A 17,192-nucleotide genomic window follows, 5' to 3' on the forward strand; every position below is an offset into this window, starting at 1 on the left:
TGAAGTTGACTACAGTTAAAACTATGCATACCCCTATATGAATTAGCGATCACCATAGACCGTGCAGTTCTGTTCGGGCGTCTTTTAAACGTATATACTGTTTCTTATGGCTATCTACTACACATTTGTCTATCGTGATTTATGCGTACAAATTCATCTCATTTAATTTGTGATTTTAACGTGTGGTCGTCACTTCTAGTTATGTTAATATCCCTTCAGGCTGGGTAAGTTGTGTACTGAGCAGTTTAAAGGTTAATTTTATGTGTCATCGAGTCATATTCAAAGTTTTTGAACAAATGTCCGCCATGTGTTTTTAAACGATATATCACGGTCTGCACAAGTGCAATAAAATAGAACAAACACCGCCGTCAATAAATTATAAATCATATTTCTAAGGCATGTTAGTTATTCCCGTCTACATACTAGAACCACGCTCATTCACACACAATAGAATACTTTAACATCCTTCAAACGGTATGTTAAATTGATATTCATTTACATACCGCAAAATGTTTACAAACTTTACACAGATACGTATAAACATGACATGTTTAGCAGAAAATTACATGCATTAACCATAAATATAACAGAAGCATGCTAGAAAACAGCTAAGCTAAAAAGTCGTTAAATATGACATTGTGTATATTCTTATGTTGACAGATGCCGTTAGTATTGGACCCAAATGCATCTTGAATAACAGCAACAAATTATCTAATTTGATCAGCAGTAATACATTAATAAGTACTTTTTAATAATAATATTAGTCAGTTAAAAATGAAAGAAGAAAGTTAACATTTAAATTACACATAACAGACTTTCAAACTTCACACATTAACCACCCATTTTCACTTATTATATACAATTGATTAAATAAATCGCCATTATATACAGAAAAATAGAGTGAAGAGATCCCAAAATAAAATACAATTAAGCACTAGCTAATTTGTGTAACTTAAAGCAACTTAAAAAGTCATCAAAGAAAAGAAATGTTATATAGTCTGAGCAGAAAGATACATCCAGTGTATCAAGTCAAGTATTGGAATGTTTCATGCTGACAAATTTTGTGTTTCAGTATTGAAATATATTTCCACCGTTCATGCAGCTAGATAAAACAATAAGACACGTCAATCATAAAACATACTAAAATTATAAAATGCCCTAATAAAATCTTACGATAAACAAAACTTCAAAAGTAAACATAAAATTTAGCAAGTGAGCAATGAAGAGGCATCATGCATGCTTTACAAAATTTCTTTTTACTGATATAAAATGTGCTAATCTGACAAAGCAGTGAAAGACTGATAATTAGTTCACACACAAACAACTAATATATCCCATACATTCTTGGATGTTACAGACACATGTTCTCACACCGGCATTGAGCAAACAGAAGACTGGTTGAGACAAATCAGATACAACCACATCACATTCTTACCACTGCGTGCATAGTGGGTAGTTCTACAACATGTAACCAGCTGATGCCCATGTTTCCAAAATGAAAATCTACTGGTGAAACCTGGTGCACTATTTTAAACATTCCTAAAACAGTAAAAGTGTGTCACTAATGCCCTAACAGTGCATGTTTGGACAAAGCCATAATTCTCCCAAACTGGTTGTAGCCTGAATTCCTTTTGATACCATCTTCTATACATTTAAGTATTTTTACATTTAAAGTTTGATTGAAATAAACAAAGCAGTTTCAGTACAGAAATGATTTGGTACTAAATATTCCATTTTGGAAACACAAAGGGCCACAATTCAGCCAAAACTGGCCTCACAATAATTCCTCTTTTTACAGATAATCTCCACATTAAGGTCTTGAGGCAGTAATAGTTTGACTGAAATCTGGCAAACTTATGAACAGACAAGCACAAAGCTTAATGCCTCCCATTCTGTGGGGGCATAACAATTCTTGTGACAGACCAGGTACCTGCTGTTATTACAAAGAGGAGAGTTCCATACACAAGCATGTGATAAAACCACATTTTCATTTACTATATTGTAACTAACACAATAAACATGCCTAGTGAACAAATCAAATAACATTTTATTACAAAGTAAAAATGTTATGCATGAATCAATTAAAAATGATTCAAACATATGTTTTGTCTGTACAAATAACAATTATCAACCTACATTTGCAACTTACATATCTAAAATAAATAACAAATGCGCTTATTTAACAATTAAACCATTATATTTGTTTACTTTGATGACCAATATTTGACTATTGAAATAAATAGTTAGGATTTAAATAATACAAGGTTCAAACAATCCATACTGTAGATGTGAAATCCAATAAATGTTAAGTGTCTCACCAGTTGGAACAGATAATGTACACTTTCCTACGATTATTTGCATTAATGTACATGAGGCACATCCTAAACACATCTGTCCTGACATGACACTATAGAATGAAAATATAGCAAGTTACAAATATACACAATACACTGACATTGCCAGCTTCATTTGAAAATAACCCTAATATACAGAAAATAATATTGACATTTTTTTGTTTTTCAAGATAACATGCATACACAAATAAACAGCCATGCAGCAAAACTATCAAGATCCCATTCATTACCTTATATTGTTAATTTAACCACCTATCTATCCTATGTAAATTAATACTAACGAATATGCTGCCTTTTGTGTTTATATAAATAACAGTAGACATTATATACAAACAAAATTCATACTTCTTTAAAATATATTTAACAATTCTATGAACGTCTTCAATAACTACTCCCATTACAAGCTTTCTTAAGGTTCACTACCATATGATATCTCACCAAGATTTCTTGACATTCTTTCAAGAATATTATTAACAACTGGTTCCAGTGTTCAATCTTAATGCTGGGGATTGTTTTCACAATCTAAAACTGATTTCTTCAACAATTTTACATAAACTTTTTGTTTACAATTTTCTCTAGATGATCAACATATTGGTAATGTGCTAGTGTACAGAATTATATAGTTAAAAAGTATTTCAGGAATTTAAGGAGATAATAAAATCGAACTTCAGTTATAATGAAAAGTGAAAATATTACCACTTTAAATAAAATACTCAATCCAATGTAACAATGTAATCTGACAAATGGGTATTTTCAAACAATTGAACTTCAGAGCATTACAGAAAGAAATCCATTCAAAATCCTTCCCTATGATACGACTTATCCTAACAACTGTATTTAAACCTCAAGTTCTGACCATTTTACACCTAATTAAATCGACAGTTTAATAACATTCGATACAAAAAAACTGTCGACATTATTGTATTCAAACAGATGGCAGAAAGTAACAAAACACAAGACCTTCAGAAAGCATACAAGTATACATGAATATACATGTCAATATTAATATTTACATTATGATTTAACATTATTACTAGAAATCATCCATGTTCCAAACAAACAAAATGAGAACCCACTATAGTAAACTGTTTTATATTAACCCTTTCCCACTCAGAAGCAAAGTGAAAATGGCTATATGCGAACAGCATTAAACCAGAACAGCCAAAGTATTTTGCAGTCTGTTCAGGTTTAATGCGGTTTGCTACTCACCAGTATCTTTGGGTCGGAAATGAAGCCTTTTGAACTTGAATCTTGTTAGAAAGGTTTTAAATTAAATTTAAATTTCTGGGATGTAAAATATCAAAATACGTATCTATGTGGTGAGGGTTAATGAAAAGAAAACTTAAACCAGTGACATGCCATTGAAACAAAACCAGGTTTTCAATGTTAAAGATATTAATTCAATCAAAATAATTGTGAACTCCTAAGCTAGGTGTGCATGTTAGTTACCTAATCACAACACTCAGTGCAATACCTCCACCTGTCTGATGCCATCGCCATACCTCAATCTAATAACCAGGATTTTAAACTTCATTAAAAAACTTGTGTGTAGTATTTTACAAGATCTTTGATTCATATACACAGAGAAAACAAATTGTCAAGTATTATACAGCACCTGTTCTGAGAACATACAAATATGCATTAGAGTAAGTGATCAACTGACAACAATCGAGTTATTATATTTATATACCATTTCAGACTTGTATATCATTGTAAAGACTAGACACATAACTATATTTCAACATTTAAAAGCACTTAAAACAGAAATAAAATACTCTCTAATGAAATACTTAACAATGAAAGCACAAAACGAAGTTTTCCTAACTTCATGCTGCTGCTTGCACAAGATATTTTATGGTCCGATTAATATTTTATGTCCTGATTAAAATATTAAAACATTACAAATATTTTGGACATACTGTCAGTATGTTTATAAAGTTCTAATGGTGGAACCAATCCACTATTTATGTATGGTACATCCTCAGGGGTGTGATTTAAGAACCACATAAGGGAAGGAGAATGCCCTACCCCCCTTACAGGACTTAGTTAAACTCTTCATTTTTATTCAGATCCAGCTAAGTTATAAACTATTTGTTTGACATTGAAAGGCAGGAAATCAGCTGAAAGGAGGAAAAATCACACCGCTGATCCTATGTCAAGTATGAATTATAGTTATTTATAAGATGTATGTTTGAAACATTTACATTTACTCACAAATTAGTTTAAATTCTAATCATTATTCATTTTATTTTGTGTACTGCCACAACCCTCTGGCTCACTATGTTTGTATATATTATATTACTGAGTAAAAGAACTCTACTAGCTTAGCTAATCCAATAAATTTAAGATGTTTGTAACATATTTTCTATACAAATTTTGGAATCAATACATTAACAAGGGACAAAATTGTCACAAAACCAGGTTTTCATTGTGAAAAAAAATCTGATAAAGGGAGAAAACTCAAACTGAACTTTTGAAATGAACAAACAAAATTAACCCCCTTTGTAAGTTTGTTTTTTAAAAAAATCTATTTTTAGTCGTGGCGACCTTGACATTGGAGATATTGACGTGATTCTTTCATGCGACACACCGTTCCATGATGGTGAACAAATGTGCCAAATGATTTTAAAATCTCACAATGAATGACATAGTTATGGCCAGGACAAGCTCATTTATGGCCATTTTTGACCTTTGAACTCAAACCTTGACCTTGGAGATATCGACGTAATTATTTCGCGCGACACACCGTCCAATGATGGTGAACAAATGTACCAAATGATTTTTAAAATCTGACAATGAACGACATAGTTATGGCCCGGACAAGCTTGTTCCGCCCGCCTGCCAGCCCGCATTCGCCAATCTAATAACCAGTTTTTTCCTTCGGAAAACCTGGTTAAAAACAAACATGTAGAGTGATCCTTTCTTGTAAAATTAATTTCAATTTTTGAAGTGAAATCAACCAAGTAGAATATACTACTGAATCTCAAACTATGTTGAAAAGGTTTAACAATAAGTAGTAGTCCAAATTTCTCATGCAACAGCAGACAATGTTGACCTCACTTTCTTTGTTATGAAGTATCGCCAGTAATTAAAACACTGCTTGAAAGGTCGCCATGCGAATGATTGGACGAAGCAACAATTACTTTGGGAACATTCACTGCAACACTGCTAATGGGGACAAAACCTCCACTGCTATTTCGGAGATAGATCGGTGACTGATTCCCAAGACTAGGGGCAGCATTATATGAACCGGCCTGCGGTGAAGCCGTAGCTTTAGAAGCCACAGGGCGAATGAGTGTGGAAAGGTTTCCAACTCCCTTATTGGAGTTCTGGTTAGACAACAGTTGAGCATTTGTGAAAGAAGTTGGGTGAGACGACTGGGGACTGGAAAATGTGTATGTGATCACCCTAGGACTGTTGGGCACTGATGAATTCAGGCTGATAGGAAGCTGCATCAGATGTTGCCCATTCTGTAGAAGCTGCATTCCCTGAGGTAACGTGATGGTGGTCGTGGCCATCTGCCCCAGCCTCTGTTGCTGACCCTGCTGTACGGGCAGCTGTAGGATTGTGGTTGGCTGACTGCCCAGATGAACAACCGTCGGCGATTTGGTCGCAGAGGTGGATATTGGGCTTTGAATCAATATTGTCTGGGCGTTAGAAAGTTGAACCACTTCCTGAACAGAGCGTCGGACGGGACTAACAAGCTTGCTACCTGATTCACTTATAACAATCTCTATCTTTTTGCCCTGACTACGCTCCTCTGTTTCCATATTGCTTGCATCTCCACCCGGCACAAGGCTAACCTTGGGATTGGAAAACTCAGGGGTGAGATGCAAAGCCCTCTGGGGAGAAGGTTTCACTACATCTGCAGTCTTCTTGCATCGCAAAACAGCTTCAGGATTCATGGGAACTGGAGACTTATCGTCCCCTAACGAACTTGGAGAAGCAAAGGTAAGTTTCACCCGTTTCTCTAATGGTATAGAATCCCCCGTAGGTGCAGGTCTCTTTGGCCCAATCCGCTCAGGAGTATTACTCATAACAACTGGCGTTTTCTCGTTAAGTTCTTTCATCTCTACCTGCTGCTCCTCTTTAACCTCAGTAACCCCTTCATACCCCTCGTTCATGACCATCTGATCATCCACTGGCGGGGAGGACTGCGTTGTGGCGTCCGTCAGTTGGTTCTTCTTAACAGGCACAGGGACCTTGAGGGATCTCAGTACAGCGTCGATCTGCTCCTTGGTGAGGGGGATGATCGTGGGCTGCTTCATGGCCGGCTTCACAGGCTGGGGTCGGGTCTTGATGATGATGGCGTCGGCGGTCTTCTCGACGCTCGAGAGATCATCCACTTTGAGTCCCGGACGTCTTCGTACGAAACCACGAGTGGGAAGCTTAGCTTCACTATCACTCAATGCTCCTTTGTTGTCTGAAGCCTTGTCTGTAAAAGAAAAAATTCTGCTTGAAAAAAGTATCAATATCTTTGAATTTATTCTATTAACGGGGTGCAGTTCTTGCTTATTTAATCATCTGAAAAGCATGGAAGATTATGGTTTGATAAAAAACATGTGGTCTATATTAAAACATTACTAAAACATTTCTGGGGACACTTTTTAATGAAATAATAACCAACCATCAATCTAAGTTACAGCTACAAATTTTAGTTTTAAACATGAACCCGTAGTTTGCATTTAATTCTACAAACAGAAAAAATCAGTTTTACATAAAAATATCAAAAACAAGAATATCAGTGAAACTGATGGATGATCCACGATGATGCGCTTTGCAATCTTTGTGTTAATAACCACCTTCAACAAAAGAGTGACAGAAAAATATATTATTAGCCTTAGTGACCTTGACCCCAGTGACCTCAAAACACATCAAAAGGTAGAGGTCCATGCAAGGTACCTACATGCCAAATATGAAAGAGATTGGTAAAGTATTGAAGGTGCTATGAGAAACTGTAACAAAAGAGTGATGGAAAAATCTATTATTAGCCTCAGTGACCTTGACCCCTGTGACCTCAAACCTCATCAAAAGGTAGAAAGCTATGCAAGGTACCTACATGGCAAATATGAAAGAGATCGGTTAAGTATTGAAAGTGCTATGAGAAACTGTAACAAAAGAGTGATGGAAAAATGTATTATTAGCCTCAGTGACCTTGACCCCAGTAACCTCAAACCTCATCAAAAGGTAAAGGTCCATGCAAGATACCTACATGCCAAATATGAAAGAGATCGGTTGAGTATTGAAGGTGCTATGAGAACCTGTAACAAAAGTGTGACAGAAGAATCTATTATTAGCCTCAGTGACCTTGACCCCAGTGACCTCAAACCTCATCAAAAGGTAGAGGTCCATGCAAGGTACCTACATGCCAAATATGAAAGAGATCCGTTAAGAATTGAAGGTGCTATGAGAAACTGTAACAAAAGTGTGACGGAAGTAAGGAAGTAAGGAAGGAAGGAAGGACAAACTGGCAACTATATGCTCCGCCGAAATTTTATTTCGGGGAGCATAAAAAAGAGATGTGTTTGTCAGAAACACAATGCCCCCTAATGCGCCGATTTGATTTTTTTTTTACCTTTGAACTTGAAGGATGACCTTGATCTCTCACCACTCAAAATGTGCAGCTCCACAAGATACACATGCATGCCAAATATGAAGTTGCTGTGTTCAATATTAAAAGTTATGATAAAACTTTAACGAACATTAAAGTAATAGGAAAGAAAAATACAATGATATTTGACCTTTGACCTTGAAGGTTGACCCTGGCCTTTCACCACTAAAAATGTGCAGCTGCACGAGAAGTAAGTAAGAGATTGAATGGAGAAATTTATTTTTTTTATTTTGACCTTTGACCTTGAAGGATGACCTTGACCTTTCACCACTCAAAATGTGCAGCTCCACGAGATACACATGCATGCCAAGTATGAAGCTGCTGTGTTCAATATTTAAAAAGCTATGATAAAACTTTAACGAGGGTTAAAATTTTAGGAAAGAACAAGAGATGTGTTTGTCAGAAACACAATGCCCCCTATTGCGCCGCTTTGAAATAAAATTTCAATATATCATTTGGCAGCTTTAGAAATTAACTCCTTTTTAAAGCTTATTACTTCCCTTGGATTGTATTTTTTTACTTTTGACCTTTCACCACTAAAAATGTGCAGCTTCATGAGATACACATGCATGCCAAATATCAGGTTGCTATCTTCAATATTGCAAAAGTTATGGCCAATGTTCAAGTTTTTGGACGGACCCACAGACTGACGGACAGTTCAACTGCTATATGCCAACCTAACGGGGGCATAAAAATACAATAACATTTGACCTTTGACCTTGACTTTTCAAATTCACCACTCAAAATGAGCAGCTACATGAGATACACATGCATGGTAAAGATCAAGTTGGTATGTTCAATATTGCAAAAGTTATCAAACTTTAACCAAGGTTAAAGTTTTGGGACAGAATGACAGACAGGACAAAAACAATATACCCCCGATCTATCTTTCAGGGGGCATAAAAATTGTTAGGTAGATGCAACATTTATAAAGAAGAGGGCCTGAAAGGCCCAAAGTCGCTCACCTGAGATTCAAAGGAACTGACCTGTTCTGTGCAGCCCAAGATGTCATTAGAACAAATGTTCTTACCAACTTTCATGAATAGTGAACACCCTGGCGACCACGTTTTTCAACAGACAGGAACCATTTTCGTACACATCCAAGGTATCATTTAAACAAATATTCTGACCAAGTTTCATGAAGATTGGACAATAAATGTGACTTTTAACGGTGTAAATAAGTTTTTACAATAGCCATATAAGGAAAAATGCACCGCCCCCTGTTGGCCATGTTTTTCAACCAACTGGAACAATTTTTGAACTAGTCCAAGATATCATTGGGACATATCTTCTTACCAAGTTTCATGAACATCAGACAATAAATGTGGCCTCTAGAGTATTTACAAGGTTTTGTTATATGTATAAGGAAAAATGCCCCGCCACCTGGTGCCCATGTTTTTCAACCAACCGGAACTACTTTTCAACTCATCTAAGATATCATTGGGACAAAAGTTCTGACCAAGTTTCATGAAGATGGTGGCCATGTTTTTATAGCAACCGGCATCATTTTCGAACTCGTCCAAGATATTGGGATGAATATTTTGACCAAGTTTCATGAAGATCGGACTTTAAATATGGCCATATAAGGTAAAATGCTCATTCCCTTGGCAGTCATGCTTTTCAAGCAAAAGTAACCATTTTCGAACTCATCCAAGATATCATTGAGACCAATCTTCTGACCAAATTTCATGAAGATCACATTTATTGTCCAGAGTGTTAACAAGGCAAATGTTGGCACCGCAACACGGACAAAAGTGATAACAAAAGCTCATCATGAGCGCATTGTGCTCAAGTGAGCTAAAAATAATCAAATAAACTTAACAACACGATAACCACTACCTCCTTTAACAGGGCTGTTTGGCGCTGAAGAGTTGAGCTTGTTGGTTTCTACAGAGGCTACAGCACAGAGGGTCTCAAAGGAAGAATGACGACTGAACCTCACCTTGTCGTCTCCCTCACCTGCATGTAGAATCAACACAATGGGCCATCAGAATTTGTGAGAGCCTACTTATTGCAAAACTGGGCTCAACCCTTTACCACTTAGATACGTATTGTCACACATTTGTAGTCCCTTAGAAAGCAACATTTAATTTAACAACCTTTCTTACTTAATTCAAGTTTTAAAGGCTATATTTCCAAACCTTAGATACTGATGAGCAGCAAACAGCATAAAACCTGAACAGACTGAGAGTTACTGACAGGCTGTTCTGGTTTTAAGCTGTTTGCACAAAGCCATTTTCACTTTGCTTCTGATAGGGAAGGGGTTAATCAATGTGTGTCAGGCTGAGCAGCCAACACAATTTTAGTCAAAACTGAATTGTCCCTTAAGAGCTTTTCTTTAAATGAAAAAATGGGAAGTGACATCCCTAATTTATAAGCATAAGCAGACTGTGAGGCTAATTCTGGAATGACACTTTATGCAAATGTATTAAGTCCATTTCTCCCAGAACAAAGCAAATTTTTTAAAACTTAATTTTATAGTCTACAACGCTACACCATGCTGCTAGTTTTTTTTTAAAAACTCACACAAAATGATGTATTCGAAAGATTGTTTGTAATAGTATTGAATACAAATAAGTTTATCTTGTTCAGCCTGACGTGCTTGCTAAGGATTGCAATCATTCTCTAATTTCGCCTCCTTCTGGGAAAACAGGGTTTAATTTAAATGTCTAAAGCCATTTTCCTTTTTAGCCTGTGTGGACTAGGACATAGATAATACTAGGTTGGTGCCAAATAAAGCAAAGTTTATTTTGCGAGGCTTAGAAAATCTGAACCACGAGCCTTGACAAGTGGTTCAGATTTTCGTGCCGTGCAAAATAAACTTTGCTTTATTCGGCAGCGACCTAGTATGCGATTTATCCCATCAATTTTCTTAGTCGTAAATTATTTCTTTAAAAATAGAATAGGAAAATCGAACTACACGGAAAATCCCAAAGTTATTTAAAGCAAATATTGTTTCATTATTTTAACCGTGCCGAGCCTAATACATTACAAAAAGATCAGTAACTAACCTGTTTTTCTGTTTATCATACCGCTACGGCCCCGATTTTATAAGAAATAATGAAAAAAACACACTAAACAACTGCAGCTTTAGCGTGAAAGAACATGCATTGTGTAATATGACGTGTTCATAATGACGTCACGAGTACGAGCAGGTAATATTTGTAAATAATGTTTTTTTGCTTTTTGAGTTGCATTATGTGTTAAAAATATATTTCATCTTGGTATCAAAATGTTTGTTTTGTTGAATCTGATTCGATTTTCATAACAAGAGCACCGCCTTGCGGGTGCAGACCGCTCATCTATTTTCTTTTTAAAGGTGAAGGGACTCTCATCTCCAATCACAAAGGAGGGAGGGGTGGAGTGAAGAGGGGTGCGATGGTTGGACGGTATTTCAAACATAACCGTTTAAAAAAAAAATTGGGGGGTGGGGTGGGGGTATAGTGGGGGTATAGTGTGAGGGTGTGGTGGTCATTTGTGAGATGATCTTAAAAAAAAAAAAAAAAAAAAAAAAAAAAAAAATAGGGAGGGAAAGGGGGAGGGGGGGGGGGAGGGCACGGGGGATGGTTTGGGTGGAGTCAATTGTGGTATGTCAGGTAAGAGTAGTTTCGTCAAAGTATCAATCAAATCTAATCATAAATAAAGAAGTTATGGCAATTTTAGCAAAATTTAATAATTTGACCTTGAGAGTCAAGGTCATTCAAAGGTCAAGAGGGCACATAATTCTGTCAAAATGCACGCCAGAGTTATCTAACATTGCCTGCCCAGTCCCCTCATGATAGTAAGTAAGTGTACCAAGTTTGAATGCAATAGCATTGATACTTACTGAGAAAAGTGGACCTAAACGCAAAACTTAACCAAAATTTTCAATTTTCTAAGTATAAAAAGGGCACATAATTCTGTCAAAATGCACGCCAGAGTTATCTAACTTTGCCTGCCCAGTCGCCTCATTAAAGTAAGTAAGTGTACCAAGTTTGAATGCAATAGCATTGATACTTTCTGAGAAAAGTGGACCTAAACGCAAAACTTAACCAAAATTTTCAATTTTCTAAGTATAAAAAGGGCACATTATTCTGTCAAAATGCACGCCAGAGTTATCTTACTTTGCCTGCCCAGTCCCCTCATGATAGTAAGTAAGTGTACCAAGTTTGAATGCAATAGCATTGATACTTTCTGAGAAAAGTGGACCTAAACGCAAAACTTAACCGGACGCCGACGCCAACGCCGACGCCAAGGTGATGACAATAGCTCATAATTTTTTTTCAAAAAATAGATGAGCTAAAAATGATTACTTTATAGTTGATTCCGAGAAATATGACCATTCTCCGCCGCGCGTGACAGCTATATTTCAGCACTGCCGAAATAGAGGAAAATTTATTCCACAGTGGTTTATTTCGACAATGCACGTCTGATGATGGGATAAAACCCTTCACCATTATGCACTTATCCCTCCCAGACTGAGGCTCAACTTCTTGGTGATCCACATCAACCTACGAGTCTCTTATATCTTCTCTCATTATTGTGAATGATGGATTTCTTACCTTCGGATGAGGAAGAGCTCCTTGGTGTTGATTCTTTGTACGCGTCAATTATTTTGGCAACTGAAAATTAAATTAGCAAAGGTTATATTTATTCATATGTATATACAATAGAAAAAATCAGTAAGAACATACCAAAATCTGCTTTAAATAACACTAAAAGACCAATTGAAACAAAACCTTGAGCATTCAAAGTTGCAAGAACAGTTTGCAAGCATAGAAAAACAAACACTTGATAAAAAACAAGAGATGCGTTTGTCAGAAACACAATGCCCCCTATTGCGCCGCTTTGAAGTCATATACTGTGAAACCATTATTATTCGTCCGACATTATTTTTCGCGTTTTTCGTCCTTCGACCGATGGACGAATTCAAGATCCTAACGAACAATCATGTCCCATATTTGAAACAAATAAGACTGAATTACCGTAGGCATGAGGCATTTAAATCCAGCGTAATCCAAGCATATACACACGGCTCGAAATTAACACTCGCACACTCGCAAAATGCGAGAAAAAAAGATTGCAAGGTAAGTTATAAGCCACTAGTATTTTTTGCATATAAAGAAATAGTGAAAAAAAAAGAGTTATATTGCTTTAATGCGTTCGACGGCGTGAACGCTAAACCGTAGGTCAATTTTTTGAACGTCCGAATACCCATATGCGGAAGCGCGCAACTTGTTTGTTGACTGGTATACTTATAATACAGATACACAGATGGTATTGATACAAAGAACATGAAACAGTCGACTATTCACACTCAAGTTAAATCCGGTTTTGACACAAAGGGGTGTTCATTATACAGTGTACTGACAACTGACATTTCCTGTAAAACGCGAATGCAATAAGGCTGTATCTAATGCGTCGACTTTGTTTAGGTATAATAGTGTTGATTAGCGCTAAGTGTTAACAACTTCATTACCCATTGTGTGTATTGTGTTTTTCAGGGGTGTTGCAGATTATACAGCCTACACGCGGCGAATCCGGATTAAAGACAATACTATTAAACGCAATTAAAATATGACGATGTGTGAAATATATTATGCGCTTTGTTACAAATTAATAAAGAACATTTTGATTTGTGTTTGGTTGTTTGGTTTCAAATATTTACGATGCAAAACGCTTGAAACTTTAATGAAATATGACCAAAATAATTTGCTTACGCTAATTATAACCCATAATGTTCGCACCTTCTCTAATTGGCGCTGATAAAGGTAAGATTGTAATCAGTTTGACCGTGATAGTAATGGAAAAAGACTAATTGGCAATTGGCTTCGTTGTTTAAAACACTTGTTAACGATTATTCAGTCCAACTTATCCGCTAATCATAACAAAGAACGTGTCAATGACATAAAATGATAAGGGACAGTTACTATCACCTAAAATAACAGACTTGCTAATTGGCATATGCCAAACAAGGCCCACCTCCTGCAAGTGACTACCAAGTGCTGCACCTCTCTTTCCCCAGCACAATGTTTTCGCAACCGCGTATTACATGTATTACAAACAAATCGGACGTTTTTTGTTTTGTTTTTTCAAAACCAGAAATGGACGAATTTAAGAGCGGACGAAATAGTCATTTTTATGAAAAGGGCGAAATTTTGTGCCGACGAAAATAAATGGTTTCACAGTATTTGACCTTTGACCTTTAAGGATGACCTTATTCTTTCACCACTGAAAATGTGCAGCTCCATGAGATACACATGCATGCCAAATATCAAGTTGCTATCTTCAATATTGCAAAAGTTACAGGGTTGGCATATTGCCCGGTCAATTGAGTATTGACCGGGCCGGCGGTCAATACCCGGTTTAAACCGGTCAATACTGGTCGATTGAAAATTGTAGCATTTAAACATCACAAAGGAGCTATTTTATATTAAGTCAATAATTATTCTGTAATTAACACTTTTTTTTAGTTATTCATTGTAAAAAAATCTTTAAAGCTGTTAAAAATTTCTTCTTTATTATTTATGGGAACGGCCTCAAATACATAAGGACTAAGGCAATATCTTTATCTAAGTGTATCACATCTGTTACTAAAGTATTATTACTATTGTAGTTACCATAGTATTTCACTTATCGATTGATATATCTATTTGATAAGCAGATGGACAAACAGAACTCTAGTTTTTTAGGGTCATAAATCTGGCCCCTAAGCCTTAAATGGTAATAAAATGCATGCAGTGTTATGTCTCTGATATTGACAATAAGCAAATCTGCCCTTAGGCTATTTCATATCACTCACACAAAAGGAGATCACTTGCTATTAATTAAATAGTTACTTCTAATTTATCTCCTTTCTGAATTAAGAAGGTTTTTTCCTTTCATATTTAAAAGTTCAATTGGTATTCAAATGAATAAGCAATCAAAGTTGTTGATTTTGACAATACATGTATATAATGTTTTCCAATTGTGGACATTTTTTATTTTTATATCAATGGAAAATAAAAGATTTGTTCACTATTTTGTTTAAAAAGTATTTAAAGAAATCTATGCAAGAATACATGACAAGTAAGGGTCGTGTCAAAAATTAAGGTGCCATTTAAGGCCCTATTATCAGTTTTGGGTGCCCCAACCTATATAGGTGAGAAGACTGTGGGGACAGTGGGGCATGAGGAACAACTCATACTTGTCATACACCAGGGGTGTGATTGAGGCAAAGTCAGAGGGGAGGAAAATTCTGTCGACTGATTTATACTGTGCGAATGGCGCGCATAACGCAATGACAAACCTTAAAACAGACATTAAACAATAAACAACTTCTTGAACTTCATAACAATATTTCTTTATAAAAACCTGTTAAACTTCACATTTATCTTATTGAGGATGCAGAGTAAACAGTAGTCAGTATTTATTGTGATCAATAGTAGCAGTTTTCCAATGTATTGAATTACAGTTAATGGACTAAATATAAACAAACACACTTGAGTGTTCTTCTTGTGTGAATGATGTATTAAACTATGTTATTATGAGTTAAATTAATATATTTAATTTGTTTACCTTTCAATATCTTGCATTTCTTATCTTCAGTTCACTCAGTTCAATGCTATTTCAGTTAACTGAACAGCGTAACAAACATAATAAAGCAGAATATGCATATGAATCTGATTATACACAGACCCACTAACATATAAATCAAATCATGTTTGTCGGCATGCCTGTTTGTCTATTTCCATTTTCGAAAGATATTCTTATGAATTGTTTTACTTCGCGAGTAGACTAAACTCCAATTTGCAAACACTGGTTTCCGTGACACAAAATCACTGAGCACATTTCTTAACAAAATATCTGTTGCTTGTATCTAAAACGTAGTCTTTTTCTTTGACAAACACATTTCATTATTCCTATCAGACTAGGTGATGTCAGTCGTTTATTCGATTGCTATTTTTTGCAAACGAATCAGCTAACAAATACCAAACACATTTTAAGAAAACGATTTTAATTGGAATATAGAGAAACGATAGCCAATTATATCGCTCGTTTTAAAAATGCTTAGTCAGAATCTACCAGTGTAAAATGTGGAGAGATTTCGCAGGCCGTGGATATTTCGGGCCGCTTATGAAATACGTCTGCGGAATCGGTGGCAGCGCCTCTCCCCCACATTTTTTTAAACGAATTTATGCGAATCTCAGAAGTGACCCCCGGGACAACCCGATCAGTGGAAATCCACGGAAAAATCACACCCATGTACACAGTTATTGACAGGTTCTTGTTGAATTAAGCACAGAATTATCTGAGCATTCATAATTCATTAGAATGGAAAAAAAAGTTCAATCGACCAGAAAATCCAATTGACCAAATTTGACTAATTTGCACAATTTTGAGGGATTGGCCTACACATTGCATGAACAGGTATAAAATAGTTGGTATTAATAGCTTAAGACATGTCTGTTATATTTATATTATCAATATTGTTTAATTAGGCATGGAATATTAATCAAAATTGGGGGTGAAGTTCAATCGACCAGTATTGACCACTTTGGGAGTATTGACCTGGGCGGTTTTAACCGGTAAAAACCGCCGGTCAAAACCGGGGGCAGTTGATTGGTGCCGACCCTGAAAAGTTATGACCAAGGTTAAGTTTTTGGACAGACCGACACAATGACAGACAGACACATACAATGACAGACAGGCCAAAAACAATATACCCTCAATCATTCGATCCGGAGGCATAAAAACAGAAAGATTTGCAATCAAGCAAGCTGGTAACATGTTGACCTCAAGAAAATCCTTGCCTTCTTACCCATTTTTACAACAATAATATATTGGAAAATACTGTATCTGTATACAATGTACCTAAGGTCCAAACCAGAGCATGTAACAGCTGAGAAAAAAACTTCATCGTGTGGAAAGAATACCAACTGCACAAAGACTAAAACTTGAATTGACTGCTTACCTCTGTTATTCTGTATGCAGTCGAGTATTGAATGCCTTGTACTTGGTCTGTGGCACCCATCACTGCAACACGCTGTCCACGGAAAATATATCTCAATCAACAAACATATGACTGTAAATATGTTTATAATTGTCATTAAGAATCCTCTCAAAAACAGTTTCCAGCAAATCTCTTTTGATGGCATATAAAATATTTTATGAAATGTTTGTAAACAGTGTTTCTGGCATAAAATCAATTAATAACATTGATCAAAATTTAAAAACAACAGGGCTTAAGGACCAACAGATGGGCCCAT

The 17,192-nt window shown here is 36.0% G+C and overlaps 1 protein-coding gene and 1 long non-coding RNA gene across 4 annotated transcripts in view; both read right to left on the minus strand.

Moving 5' to 3' along the window:
* Window positions 1-368: 368 nt before the first annotated feature.
* Window positions 369-17,192, minus strand: part of LOC127849527 (uncharacterized) — a 109,572-nt gene continuing 92,748 nt past the window's right edge. Inside the window, exon 2 of the long non-coding RNA XR_008034892.1 lies at window positions 369-4,901. This is a non-coding gene — a long non-coding RNA (uncharacterized LOC127849527). The remainder of the gene's footprint in view (window positions 4,902-17,192) is intronic.
* The window catches only part of LOC127849526 (transcription factor E2F8-like), a 31,914-nt gene continuing 15,090 nt past the window's right edge, over window positions 369-17,192 (minus strand). For all 3 annotated transcript variants that reach the window (XM_052382154.1, XM_052382151.1, XM_052382152.1), the window contains exons 9-12: window positions 16,898-16,969; window positions 12,507-12,566; window positions 9,805-9,924; window positions 369-6,789 (exon numbers count right to left, since the gene is read on the minus strand). In XM_052382154.1, coding sequence (XP_052238114.1) covers window positions 5,423-6,789; window positions 9,805-9,924; window positions 12,507-12,566; window positions 16,898-16,969 — 1,619 coding nt within the window. In that variant the 3' untranslated portion in view covers window positions 369-5,422. The remainder of the gene's footprint in view (window positions 6,790-9,804; window positions 9,925-12,506; window positions 12,567-16,897; window positions 16,970-17,192) is intronic.

This window comes from Dreissena polymorpha, chromosome 11 (assembly GCF_020536995.1).
Source record: "Dreissena polymorpha isolate Duluth1 chromosome 11, UMN_Dpol_1.0, whole genome shotgun sequence".
Taxonomy (NCBI): domain Eukaryota; kingdom Metazoa; phylum Mollusca; class Bivalvia; order Myida; family Dreissenidae; genus Dreissena; species Dreissena polymorpha.